The 12885-nt window shown below is 38.6% G+C and overlaps 1 protein-coding gene across 1 annotated transcript; it reads right to left on the bottom strand.

Moving 5' to 3' along the window:
• Positions 1 to 4169: 4169 nt before the first annotated feature.
• Positions 4170 to 12120, bottom strand: LOC134635706 (carotenoid-cleaving dioxygenase, mitochondrial-like). The gene is made up of 12 exons (XM_063485177.1): positions 11980 to 12120; positions 10330 to 10513; positions 10032 to 10243; positions 9564 to 9679; positions 9364 to 9466; positions 8751 to 8879; positions 8406 to 8566; positions 7705 to 7872; positions 7321 to 7458; positions 6433 to 6615; positions 5680 to 5790; positions 4170 to 4795 (listed from the first exon to the last, which is right to left on the bottom strand). Exons 1-12 carry the CDS (start codon positions 12005 to 12007, stop codon positions 4679 to 4681), a joined length of 1650 nt encoding a protein of 549 aa, XP_063341247.1. The 5' UTR covers positions 12008 to 12120; the 3' UTR covers positions 4170 to 4678.
• Positions 12121 to 12885: the final 765 nt, after the last annotated feature.

The following is a 12885-nucleotide window of genomic DNA, read 5'->3' as shown; positions in this document are numbered from 1 at the left end:
AAGGATGGCTTAAGCTCACGGGGTAGAGCAGGTCATCCCCTAAAAGCAGGTTTGGTGGTTCAATTCCTTCCTGCTCCTGTCTGCAGAGTATCCTTGGGCAAGATACTGAACCCCAAGTTGCTCTCTGATGCATTCATCAGAGTATGAATGTGTGTAAATGGGAGATTGAAAGCACTTAGGTGTAGAGAAATATTTGTATATATTTTTTTGTATGAATGAGGCATGAGCTCTCTGAGGGCTCCCATAGAGTAGAAAAGCATTTTATAACAAAACAGCCCATTTACTACTTTCATTTCTATATTTCAACTAAGAGAACAGTGACATTCACTATCAAAATGTTTGCTGGGTGTGTTTGTTGAGCTAATGTAGCATCCATCTTTACCCAATGTCTGACTGGGCCGAGCTCCATCAAAACACATGAAAACAATAGTGTGGTTGAGCGAAAGTGCCAAATGTGAATTTTCATGTGTAGGGAAAAAATATCAAAACACACTGGGAGACGCTCTTTTTCCTCTATGATGTTGCCACGGTTAATTTTTGAGTGAAATATTTATGGTAAATCACAGCATATTTTTATATATTTATTTTGTGAGTTTGTGGTTGGTACAAAGCAAACAGTTAGAAAGTCACTATGCAGGATCATTGTATGTATTTAACAGCTTAAAGATCGATGAGGATGGTTGGTATGATGTCTGTCAGTTCTCCTGAACTCTGGGATTTTAAGTCTCTTTCAGCACATTGTTTTGGTTTCCCAAATGGCAACTTTGCTCTTTCAGTTCCACCTCACTGCTTTCTGCATTGATTCCAGATGCTGCTCTTAGCCATTGATGGACAAAAAACTCACAGCAAAGCACGAGTGCTTACTGAAGACTAAATGGTAGAAACACAAAGACGTGAAGAGTAGACCAAAGATTTAATTTAAAAAAAAAAAAAAAAAAAAAAAAGAATATTGGACTTTGTTGGTCAGGTGGAGCTTAAAATATAAACTGATGTTGCCTGCATAACCTGCAAAATTTACCACAACCAATGTATTGCAATAATGCACATTAAGGGCTCATCTTCTAGTCAAAGTAATTTTTTTTTAAAAGCCCAAAAAACAACTATATTTACATTATTACACTCTGTAGTCTGCTGTATATAACAATATCCAGACTAAAATCCAGCTTCTCGATAACATAGTAACCCTCCTGAGAAGACTGCAGCAGCACTGTTCTCAGGGGTGTCTGGCTTCACACATTTGTGATTTTATACAAAAGGCAGCAGCTTTTTAGAGTTATTCATATCACCATCAAAAAACAAGCTAAAAATAAATGTTGCGCTTTTTATGCCACGCCTGATCACAAACTGCTTTCCTGCCAGGAAAATCACAATTCGTGACCTGAGACTCTACCGGCTGCTTCAATAGATATTATTCTGCTTCCACAGAACCCGCTGCTTTGTAGCAGCAAATCAAACAGTGGGTAGTGCATATGAGCACAGTCGTTCATGTTACTTGCTGTCTGCTTAATGTTTGTGCTGTAAAAGACTGAGATGAGTTCAGCAAGAATCTTTAGGTATACATTTCTATTGCGAGTGTCTGCTGTGTGTTGAAAAGACAGCAGGATACTTTGAGGAGAAAGTTGATTAACTGAACTGATTAATATGAGGACTTGCTACAGGAAAGATAGCAGCTGTATCTGTCAGCACTTTTTTCCTGGAGAAGAAAAAAAAAAAAAAGAAAAAATCTAAAACAGTTGATCCATGAGCTGTTCTGACTAAACAGGATGGATGTAAAAATAAATCACAATTCTAATTTAGCATTTATTCAGTGGCATCGTTATTCTAGTCACTAACTTTTCTATTTAGATAAAACAATACCAAAACAACACACCAGTGATGAGTACTGATTGAAGGTTTGATCAGCCGCAGCACTGCTGTTAAAGTTTTTTTTGAATCACCATTGTTGTAACATAAAGTGCCATCTGCAGCCCTCCTGCAGATATTAAAAATGCATGTTCTGCCCTACAAAAGCATCCCAAAACTTTAAAAACTAGTTAGAGGGAAAAAAACAAACAAACAAACAAAAAAAAACCAAAAAAAAAAAAAAAAAAAAAAAAAAAAAAAAAACACGCAAACAAAACCAAACTTCTACATTTGGAGGTGTAGTTTTGGGTCCTGTTGCTTTAACCGGCTGTTGGGAACATTCCCCCCCCCTTTTCTCCTTTTCCCCTTTGTACGCTCCTCTATGAAAATGCGCATCTGTTCTCTGGCCACACACGCAGACTGAAAAGTGCAGCTTGAGTTACTCTGCTTTAATCCACAGTTTCGATAATAGTCTGTTTGAAATCCCTTTTTTCCCCGTCTTTAAAAAAAAAAAAAAAAAGTTCTACCCTTTTTTTTTTTTTTTTTTTTTATCTTATCTTTTTTTTCCCCCCCCAAAGAGGCACTCTTTTCCAAGTGTCCTATAAATACAGTTGTTAAGGTCACAGATTTGGAAATAACCCCTGTGAAGTTCAATGCCGGGCTCCTCCACTGTTTGCAGTGTGTTTTTGAAGTGGCAGGGTGGGCTGGCAGTTACAGATTGTCCCACTGTCACAGGGTCACAGGTTTGATCCCTCTTATAGCCCGTGTGGCCATGTTGAGCCCACCTCCTTCAGAGACGTTGCCCCTGCCTCACCCCTTTGTTCAGACTGTTGTATGAGACAGAAAATGGGTCCGTTACGATTCACAATCACAAAGCTGAAAACAGCCTTGCTGTTCATGAGGTTTACAATACAGAGAGCGAACATGGTTACAAAACACACACGACACAAAGTAGTATACAACTTTTTTTTCTTAATTTATAAATTAATTTAAATAAATCCTGGTCAGGTATTGAGTTGTCGTTCCAACTCTGCAGATCCAGAACGTGACTGAAGGGAGGTAAATGTCATCACATGCTGACCTCTAGTGGATGATGTGTGGATCTCTTATAAACAGCAAAGAAACCAAAAAAAAAAAAAAAAAAAAAAAAAAAAACCCTCCAAAAAGCCACACCTCAGTTATAACCATGTAGAGCTTTTTCATTCATGGGTTTTCAAATTCATCTTCTAGTGTAAGTGCAGAGAGTTTAATCGGTTTTTGAAAAATAGCCTCTATTGAGTCATAGTTTAGAGAGGACCTCTAATAAATTCTCTACACAGTAAAACCATTTCCTAGCCCATTACATTTACCCCAGAAATACATCTGTGAATGATATTCTGTATACTTCTGAAATCTGGGTGAAGAGCACCCAGACTTTAAAGCATGCGTTTCAAATTTAGACCACTATAAATGTGTATTATGCATTAGAATAGCAGAGGAAGTACAAATGGCACACACAGTTATCACTTACATGAAAAATACATGTGCTTACATAAGATGTACATAATCAGAGTTGGCCCTTAATGCAGAAACGTGCTATTTAACTGTGACAAAATTATTTTATTAGCACCAATTTTTTTTAGCCTTCTACTTGAGCCCTTGTAATTTTAAGGTTTATACCATCACTAATGGAATTTAAATTTGTGTTTTATTCATTTATTTAAAGACGATCCTTACTTTTGAGGAGCTGAAGACCTCGATGTGTCTTTTAAATGTTTAAACATGTTGTAGCATGTTTTATTGTAACACAAAAGAGTAATTTGAAAATTAAAAGCTGTCAAATTTTGGATTAAGAGTTATTTCTCCCTACAGTGAAGCAGAAGTTAACAGAATTAAAAACTGTATGGTAAAGAAATGCCACTTAGTTTTAATACAATTTTCAATTCTCAATTAAAAAGACCCCATTGTTATGTAAAATGGGGTCTGTTTAGTTTAAGTGATTTGTGTGCCACTTAGTCTATTTCTGGGCTTAATTTATGCTGTGAAACAAGTAATCTGAACAAAGGTAATAACAAATTAACGATTAATATCTATATATTCATGTCAAGGATGCAAATTTGATTGCTATACAAATTGTTATAAATAGCAACACATGTTGACTTTATGAAGCCTGGGACCTTAAATGTACCACTTGCCAGTAAAAGACTGTAAAAGAATATTTGATGTGAGAAATTGTACTTATGTACATTATTCTCAACCATGTGTTTTGACTGATTCAGTGTGTGAAAAGAATCCAGACACTTCACCTCTGAAAAGTGTTAATGTTGAAACTTTAATTTAAAGAAAATTATATTTAAAAAAACAGTACAAAAGTCAGATTTGTAAAAATTTTTGGAATATTAAAATTTCTTTTAAAAAAACATTTTGGCACTTGGGTGACCACAGATTTACTTTCAACTGTACCCTACAAGTCCTACCAGTCGAAAAACCATCCAACACTGATCACACTTCGCTTGACAAAGCTACCTACCTATTCAGAACAAGTTAACGGCTCAGTCATTAGAGTAAAAACGGGACAGCAATCTCCAACGTCTATTTGCAGCAAACTACTAAAGAGAGATAACAATCTTACTGGATTTACTAAATCAGGTTATTGTAATACTCAGCACACTGCTTGTATTGTCAGTGAAATATGGTGATAACATATGTCTGGTGATCCCCACCTATATACTGTCTACAGATATTCACTATATGTTAAGCATAAAAAGCAGCAGCAACTCAGTACCACCTGATAATATATAACTGTCTAATGCTTATTGATGCGTTGTATTCATGGGGAGTCTAAAAAACAAAAAGTTTATGCAGAGGCACTGAAGGTACCGTGGAAGCCATAAGCCATGTTAACAGGCACATAGGCTCTTCCTAGCTCTTCAAATGTCTTGGCATCCAAAATCAGGAGGAAGGTCCCTTTATCCTGGAGAGAAACGTTTGATGGCGTTAACACACACACACACACACACAAAAAAAAAAAAAAAAAAAAAAAATCACACTTCTCTACACACCACCACATGGTGAAAGACTTCACTTAGGTTCAATACACCAGGTGGAGGTATGCTTGAGAGGTGCGCATGTCTTTAGAATAGCAGCTTTAATTAAATTCAAGGACCAGAACGCATTGTGTGTACAAAAGAATATTAAAAAGGGTCCTCATCCAGTGTTTCAGGGGTAATTAAAACTGATTAGGATCTTTTAAAATAAACAGACGGGCAAATGAACAATTGACATTTGCTATAGGGGAGATGGACACAATAGCACAATGCTCAGTTTAGATTCAGGCTGCCCAATGTGCTGTCAGGAAGACGGACACTGGGATGTAGTAGAACACCATTTTTGTGAAAAAAAAAAAAATAAATAATAAAAAAAAAAATCTTACATTACTCAGAAAATCTTTTACTGGCACCATTAATTTAGCCAGCAAGTGCACTTTCTGCCATTAATCTTGAAGGCTTTAGAAAGTTCTGTTTTTAATTCCAAAAATTCACTCGTAAATTCAGCAATGAATATTTATGACTCTGCTCGTCGCCCACATGAATATTTATGATAGATCGTGTCCAGCTGATTAAAGAATTGGAAGCGGAAAGGAATCAAGCTTAGGCGGACTTGCAGACATGCTGGTACCTCAAATTCAGGAAACCATAAACCTCTGATAACGTCATGAGACACAACAAGGTTTGAACTGACATTTTTTTATAGAGTCAAATACAAGAAAAAAGGTAAACTATAAAACACATGCAGCTCCACAATGATCAGCACATTAGGTAGATGTATTTGCTACGTCTGTGCAGTCGAGAGTCTTACCTGTGACGGGGTGAGAACCACCGAGAGGATGACACCATCATCTTCCTCCACAGCATCAGGTGACGGCACAAACACAGGCTCTGAGGGGTAGAAACCCTTCTGGTACCAGACCTGTGGATGATCATTTTCACAAGTGTCAGTGTTTTTCAATTTAACTCCAGATTTTAAAGTTGCTCTTGTTCTTATTAAGACATGAGCAGAATGATACTACAAGCCAATAACAGCATCTTAATTTTGCTTCTTCAACTACTGGCTCAGTTCCAGTCTGGTATTTGTTAACACACACCTGAATGCTCCCAGAGCAGCAAATTGCTCACACTGATAATCACAGTTGCTATGGAAGCAATCAGGATGTAGTTAATTTTTCCCAAACGCTACTTCTACATTTTTGGACTTACTTTTAACAAAAGTAATGGTTTAATATTTCACGTGTAGTTCATCTGAGGCATCGTTTTACCTAGTTTAAAATATTTTTTACTAAGTTATAATACATAAAACTTTAACTCTGAAAGATGAGCTTTTACTGTGACAGTCCAGATGTGGTTGAATTTATAGACAATTGTCTGCAGCAGTGTAGGAAGACAGTTGATATTAACCAGAAAGAAGCTGCAATAAGCCAATATACCATTTAAATGATGTTAACTAATAATTTACACAGTATAATAGCAGTGAATATGATCAAATTCACTAACGCTCTCTCATCGTCTCTCATGTTTAAATGAGGTGGAGCCCTTTGCACAGTATCATACACACCTTGAATGTCTTGTCCTTCAGGTCCATCTTGAGCAGAGAGTCTCCCACCAGATGTCTGAAGCCACAGCCGTAGAAATAACGGTACGAATGTGTGTTGCATCTGGCGTAGTTGATCTGCGGGAACTCCAGGCCACCGTACTCATGGAGGTCATCTCCATGGAGATCCTCGTGCTGGCAGAACACCTATTGAAAAAGAGGATGAACTACCACCTAAGGTCAGTAGAGCATGCGAGCTCTGTGACCATGAGATTCACCTTTAACTGGGCTCATGTTTCTGCAACCTAGTTATGTGAACTCCAATTGCACACATTTGTTCTAACATACTAGAAATTATGTAATTATTATGTAAACTTCCATCCATCAGTTTGTGTAGTCAAAAACTACACAAACTGTAAAAACACTACAGAAACATCTCTTAAGATAACAGAATAGATTTTTTGCTGATGTTACCCATCAGTCTAAATATAAATATCCCAAATTATATTCACATATCCAACAATATCACTAGTTTTACAAATGTAGCGGTTACTCTTAAGCAGGCTTTTTCTACAACCTTACAAATTTTATGAGTTTCAAAAAAAAAAAAAAACCAACCCCCCCCCCCCAAAAAAAAAAAAACCCCACACACCCCAAAAAACCTAGTACTCATTTTATTAACTTAATTTTCTGCATCTGTGTGGCATTAACGTTTCTACTCAAGTAAGGGAACGCTTTACTTCTGCCACTTAGATTAATTTCAAAATAAGAAGCTTAATATTTTTCACTGCCTGCTTGTTGACTTGTACAACATTGTATGAGTTGTCAAGACAACTCATTTCTAGTCACTGCCTCCAGCATGTGTGCTACAGGTGAACTGTAAATGAAGGCATGAGCAAGAAGTCAACTCACCTTGTCATCACCGATTTTGACACACGATGCATTGCTCGAGGGTCGAGTGTTCAGGTTCTGGTCTTTTGGGGTTTCATTGGTCACATGCAGTGGCAGAACAAAACGCCGAGGGAAAACCCTGCACAAGGTGTTGTATACCTGGAAGGGACAATATTTGTACATTTTAGATATTTGGTTAATTCAAATCTGAACAGACTGAAATCCATAAAGCTAACACTGAACAGCTTTCTCACTAAATTATTTAGTAAATTAGCAAAGCCAATATTGTCTTCCCCGGTTATAAATATTTATTATGCCAAAACTTAAGTACAGTGCAAAAAAATAAAAATCTGTTTTTCTTGCTACATTTATTTTGTAACCATGTGTGCATGCAATTATACTGACCTCATCCAGCGCGTCTCCTGATTTACGCAAGTTCTGGATGAGGTAGTTGTTGATGGCTTGGCCGTCGTCGGAGCAACACATATCGAGCATCAAGAAGCCATCCTCCTCAAAGGCGTTGATTTGATGGAAGGTGGAGAAGGCTTTGGTGTGGTACTTCACTGAGCTGACCTGCGGTACAGTGTATACAGTTACAGAATTTCTGTCAAGTACTTAATTTAGCTGTAAATACAAGGACACTCTCCTTTAAGGACAGTACTCCTCAACATCACCATCACTTATTCAGAAGACAAATTATGTTAAAAAAACCATAGAGTAATAAAAGCTTAATATATACACAACATGCTTATTACATCTGTTACATTACATTCTGAATCACCTAGTTTGCTCTGTGTAGCCCTTTAAGTGGGGCCACTCTAGGGAGTTTTCCTACTGCAATGTCATTGCAAATTTGTGGCGCAAAGCAGAGAGGGACACTTTCAGCCTAGGTGGCCCCCTAATGGCCTGGAGTGGAATAAAACCAATGTTTCAAATCCACACCCAATTTAAATGGATTCTGTCTTTGCCCACACTTTGCCTCTTTTTACATTTACATTACATGCAGGGTTGGTAGTTCTTGCATAATCAATAAACAGGAACATCAGTTGTTGTTGTATATAAATATAATATTGAAGTGCAGTTAAAAATATTAACAGTCATCTCACCTCGCCTGTGTGTTTGTTCACGAGGTGGAAGACTGTTTCCTGTTTGGGATCCCAGTAGATGCCATCACTCATAGCCTTTCCTCTTATTTTACATGTGACTATCTTCAGCAGGTCCATCTTGACTGGCTGCTCGATGAACACCACGTAGTTCTCAGACATGGCTGGAAGCAGGAAGAAAAGATTACCAAGCTTTGCAGCTGAGGGCAGCAAATGGAGAAAAAAACAAAACAAAAAAAACAAAACACAACAACAACAAAAAAAACAAACAAAAAAAACAAAACAAAACAAAACAAAAAAAAAAAAAAACACAAGCATAATGAGTGTTACCCTGGTGTGCTGGCTTACCAAAGCTGTGGTAGTAGGAGGGATGGGACTTGTTTGCAGGCACAATAGAACAGAGGATTTTGGCTCCTTGCAGACTGTCTTCGCTTTCCGTCTTCTCAGGAGGTACTCTGATGATATTGTAGAGGACTCCTGGAAGGAGAAGTGTTTTACAAAACATTGTTCCATCCATCCTCTTCAGCTTATCTAATTCAGAGTTGCTGAGGAAGGGGGAGCTAGAGCCTATCCCAGCTGTCATGCGTGAGAGGCAGGGTACGCCCTGTACCGTTTGCCAGTCTGTTACAAGGATAACAGAGACAGACAACTAGTGATATCTATGGCCAATTTAGAATCAACCTAATTAACCCAACCCAGTTAATCTAATGTGCATGTCTGTGGACTCTGGGAGGAAGCTGGAATGCCTGGAGAGGCAGAGATGACGCACTTTCCACATAAAGACCTGAGTCGGCCAGTGAATTTGAATCCAGACATTTGCTGTGATTTGACACTGCTAACTGCTGCACCTCCTTTCTTCCAACAAAGTACAGTTCATTTCTTTTTTTCCTAAATCAAGATTAAAAAAAACAAAACAAAACATGTAACTGTGCAGACTTTAGTGTGGACTCAAGGAACAAACCTCTTCTTCCATAGGAGTTGCCCATGTTGTAGGTGGTACCATCTGGATCATAGTGGGGGTGAGCAGTGGCTCCATTTACTGCAATGAACTTACTCCAGTCCACCTGCAAAACAACAGAATGATAAGGATGCATACTGTGTTTATACCAGACTACACAATGACAAAGAAATGTGTTTACTGCACATAACAAATGAGATTACCTTCTCTAAAGTTTCTAGGGTCTCTGGGTTCACTCTGTGTATGAAGTTTGTCTCTGTGCTGACATAGTAGTCCCCTTTGTATTTCACAAAGCTCACACTTGCATTGTCTGTGGGTTCTGTAGCAAAGACAAACAAAGGATGACATGTTTTTTTAGGACTGAAAGCTTTTCTCCTTTTAAAGAAATTGGTCTGCTATACGATTTACAGTTTGTAGTTATACTGGAGGGTCCAGTGGGAATGTAAAACATTTTGTGCTCCCCTCTGGTTCCCCACTGTAAAGCCTTGTTATGTAACTTGGGTATATACAGAACACTTAAGAAGCTCCATCCCAGGAGGATTTAGCAAAGCAAAGTTAGTATAAACTTGATTTTATCTCTAGCTGTTTTTTTTTTTTCTTAACTGCAGCAGAAAACCTGCTTTTTGATCCATTATGCACATATACTTCATCCCACTGTCTTATTTACTCACCAAACTTCTCAAAGTGAGAAAGGAATCGCTGGAAGAAGTTTTTACAGGGGTCGGGCATGGCAAGCGTGCCAAACTCAGACATTATGATCCGGTCCCGCTTGCTGTTCTTTTTGAAGGCATCGCTCTGCAGGAACCGACTCATGTACGTCACCTCGCCTCTCTCAATCTTGAACTGGTGCAGCATGGCCATCCCATCAAACCAATGGTTGTAGCTGTCATGAAACACAGATGTTAAGGCTTGACTCCATTGTTATAAAAAGGTTCATTTTGTACTTTGCAGCAGGTCTTTATAACTCACTGTGTTTCTCCAAACTCAAACTTCCCAGGGCCATTGCGGAGGAGTTTGCCATTGATCCAGGAGGGAATGGTTCCCTCTAATTTGGTAGCTACTGGCTCAGGGGTCTCTTCAACAGAGCGGACCAGGGCAGCAATTGTCTCCAGCCCCTTCAGTACCTTGCCATTGTGGGCATTTTTTGCCTGATCTGAATCCAAATGAGAGAATGGACAGAAATTACCTTTCTTTAGTGCAACTTTTGCTTTACACTTCTCAATATTTCCCTTTTACTTAGTAACTGCTGTAAACAACAGTTCTGGCAACCCAAGTATAAACTTTACTTTTCTGGTGAAACTGTCAGTTCTGCATGCAGCTCAATAAATTAAGAAAAAGTAAGGAATGAAAATAAGCACTTAAGGTCTGTGCCACATTAGAGCTCTTTAGTTGCCCAAGCTTTGCTTCTGAGCAGAGTTTAATGACATTTGGCTTGGTAAGTTTTACGTAACACTGCTGAAATGCAGACAGAAGGACAAACAAACAGGATCTCGGGGATATAAAAAAAATAAATAAATAAACGCCTCCCCAACTTTCACCTTGATTAAGAAACATTTAAAACCTGCCATTACTTTTTCAAGTGTTCATTTACTTGTCTTTAAAAGGTCATTCATTTAAGTGTCACAGCTACTAAAACATAAATATAAAGTATAAAATAACCAGTGACATTGAAATCTGCTGTTCTAGTTTAGGGTGGTCATTTGTTTCAGAAAAGCTACAATAAACAGCTCAGTGCCCTGCTGAGATCTTTTAGAGAGAACCCCGTTTAACCGCTTCAGATCCTCAGTGAAAAAAGTCACCAACTGCTTCTCTGACTCCAGTGTTAAAGACGCATGACTTAAATTATTCACAACAGTCAGCTGTACTGTTACCATCCACCCCTGCCACTACTGACAGGGAAGGGCTTCATTTTTACAAAAGTAAAAGCACATGATTGTTTAAACAGTATATTCTGGAGATCCACTCAAGCAAATTGAAATGTACAGAAGTTTAATTTCTGGAGTTTGAGACAATGACAAACATGTCGCTTTAAGCTTGTTTATCCAAATACACCCAGTGCCGCTTTCCTATCATGCTGTACTATACTACAGGGGGGGTGACAAATTAAAAACCTTGAATAAATCTGTGTTGAAACGATTAGTTTGATGTGAAGGGAAATTTTCTGCTATAAGTTATGGCTAATTATATTTGGCCTACAGCAGACGGGCTGTTACAAAATCCCCATAAACGTGGCGGTTGTGCTGTAGCTAAACAGCAGATATCCAAGTCTCCGATTACAGCCTCAGTTCTACTCTGTTTTCTGGTAGTGTAATGCCTGCCGAGTTTTTCATATCCACCGGCCTGTGAAATTAAATCCACACATACCAACGTAAGGCTGAAAGAACACTCTGTTCTGATATTACTGTACATACAGCCACAACCGCCCATCACCGCGCTCTCAACAGTCCAGCTGATTTATAGAGATGTAAATATGATAAATGCGATTTTATCAAGTGCTCTTCAAATGCTCGTGGCTTGTAAAACGTGCTGCTTCCTGTAAGTTATGAAACCAGCAGCGCATCGTTCTGTGTAATCTGAACAGTATTACTGTACAGTATTCACAACAAGGAGGAAGCTTACCTGCACGCTCGAGCTTCACAGTTGACATGACAGGTGATGGATGCAGTTCCTGTTTTCTATATCCGTGTCCTGCTAGACCACAGAAACCCACTGGTGTGCGTGGAGCTGCGACAGCCGCCTGCAGCGATAAACTGCGTTATGTAAGCTATAAGAGAGAGAGAGAAAGAGAGAGGGAGAGAGTCACTTGTGCCCGCCTGGGCTTGCAGTCACACACGGTGCCCACAAAACAGAGGTTATGAAATAAGATAGGCAGAAAAAAAGAATAAACATTTACAACAGCAGCTACATACAGGCCTATACAATCATAAGCTACACCTGCTTTAAACCACGTGGTGTGCTAACAGGTGATTTTCCAGGTTTCTATGATTTATGTCTAACATCTTTGCTTATATTGGTAAATAAGCTGTAGTCAACAGGATTTGCAAAGAGTTTATACTGTATAACAAAAAATAATAAATTGCTTTGGCTCTGTGTGTGGCAGGCAGAGTAGAACCAATTTATCGGAAAAGACAAAGGATAAACTAAAACAGCACTACTGCAGATACTCTGTTTTTGCATAAATGTGTTTCTAAGGCCATAAGGACAAAACCACAGCACTCACAGACAGCACACAAGAAGCAGAACAAAGGCAAGGAAAGTCTGAGAATCAAATACACAGGAAGGTGATTAGGAAAGTGGAGACAGCTGAGGACACAGCAGGGACAAATCAAGACTAAGAGACAGGAGCTACTACAATTAAACAAGAGGCAGAGACAAAGACACAGGAAGCTGACATAAAGAAAAGTAAACAAACAGACATGACTGACTTTACAAGGAGACACTAAAGGAAGACACATGGGAAAGAGTCAAAGGAAACAGGAAGGGAAAACACTAAATATTTCACAACCAAGATATGAGCAGAAGAGA

The sequence above is a fragment of the Pelmatolapia mariae genome, linkage group LG10_11, assembly GCF_036321145.2.
Source record: "Pelmatolapia mariae isolate MD_Pm_ZW linkage group LG10_11, Pm_UMD_F_2, whole genome shotgun sequence".
In the NCBI taxonomy this organism is placed as follows: Eukaryota; Metazoa; Chordata; class Actinopteri; order Cichliformes; family Cichlidae; genus Pelmatolapia; species Pelmatolapia mariae.
The sequence above is the reverse complement of the archived record's forward strand: the minus strand, read 5'-3'. Positions and strand labels throughout refer to the sequence as shown.

Excerpts from the sequence above, each read along its gene's own strand:
- LOC134635706 (XM_063485177.1), bottom strand. The coding sequence starts at position 12,007 with ATGTCAACTGTGAAGCTCGAGCGTGCAG. Across the intron at positions 8,567-8,750 it reads CTCCTACTACCACAGCTTTG|CCATGTCTGAGAACTACGTG; the intron begins GTAAGCCAGCAC and ends TCCTGCTTCCAG. Across the intron at positions 7,459-7,704 it reads CAGGAGACGCGCTGGATGAG|GTATACAACACCTTGTGCAG; the intron begins GTCAGTATAATT and ends TGTCCCTTCCAG.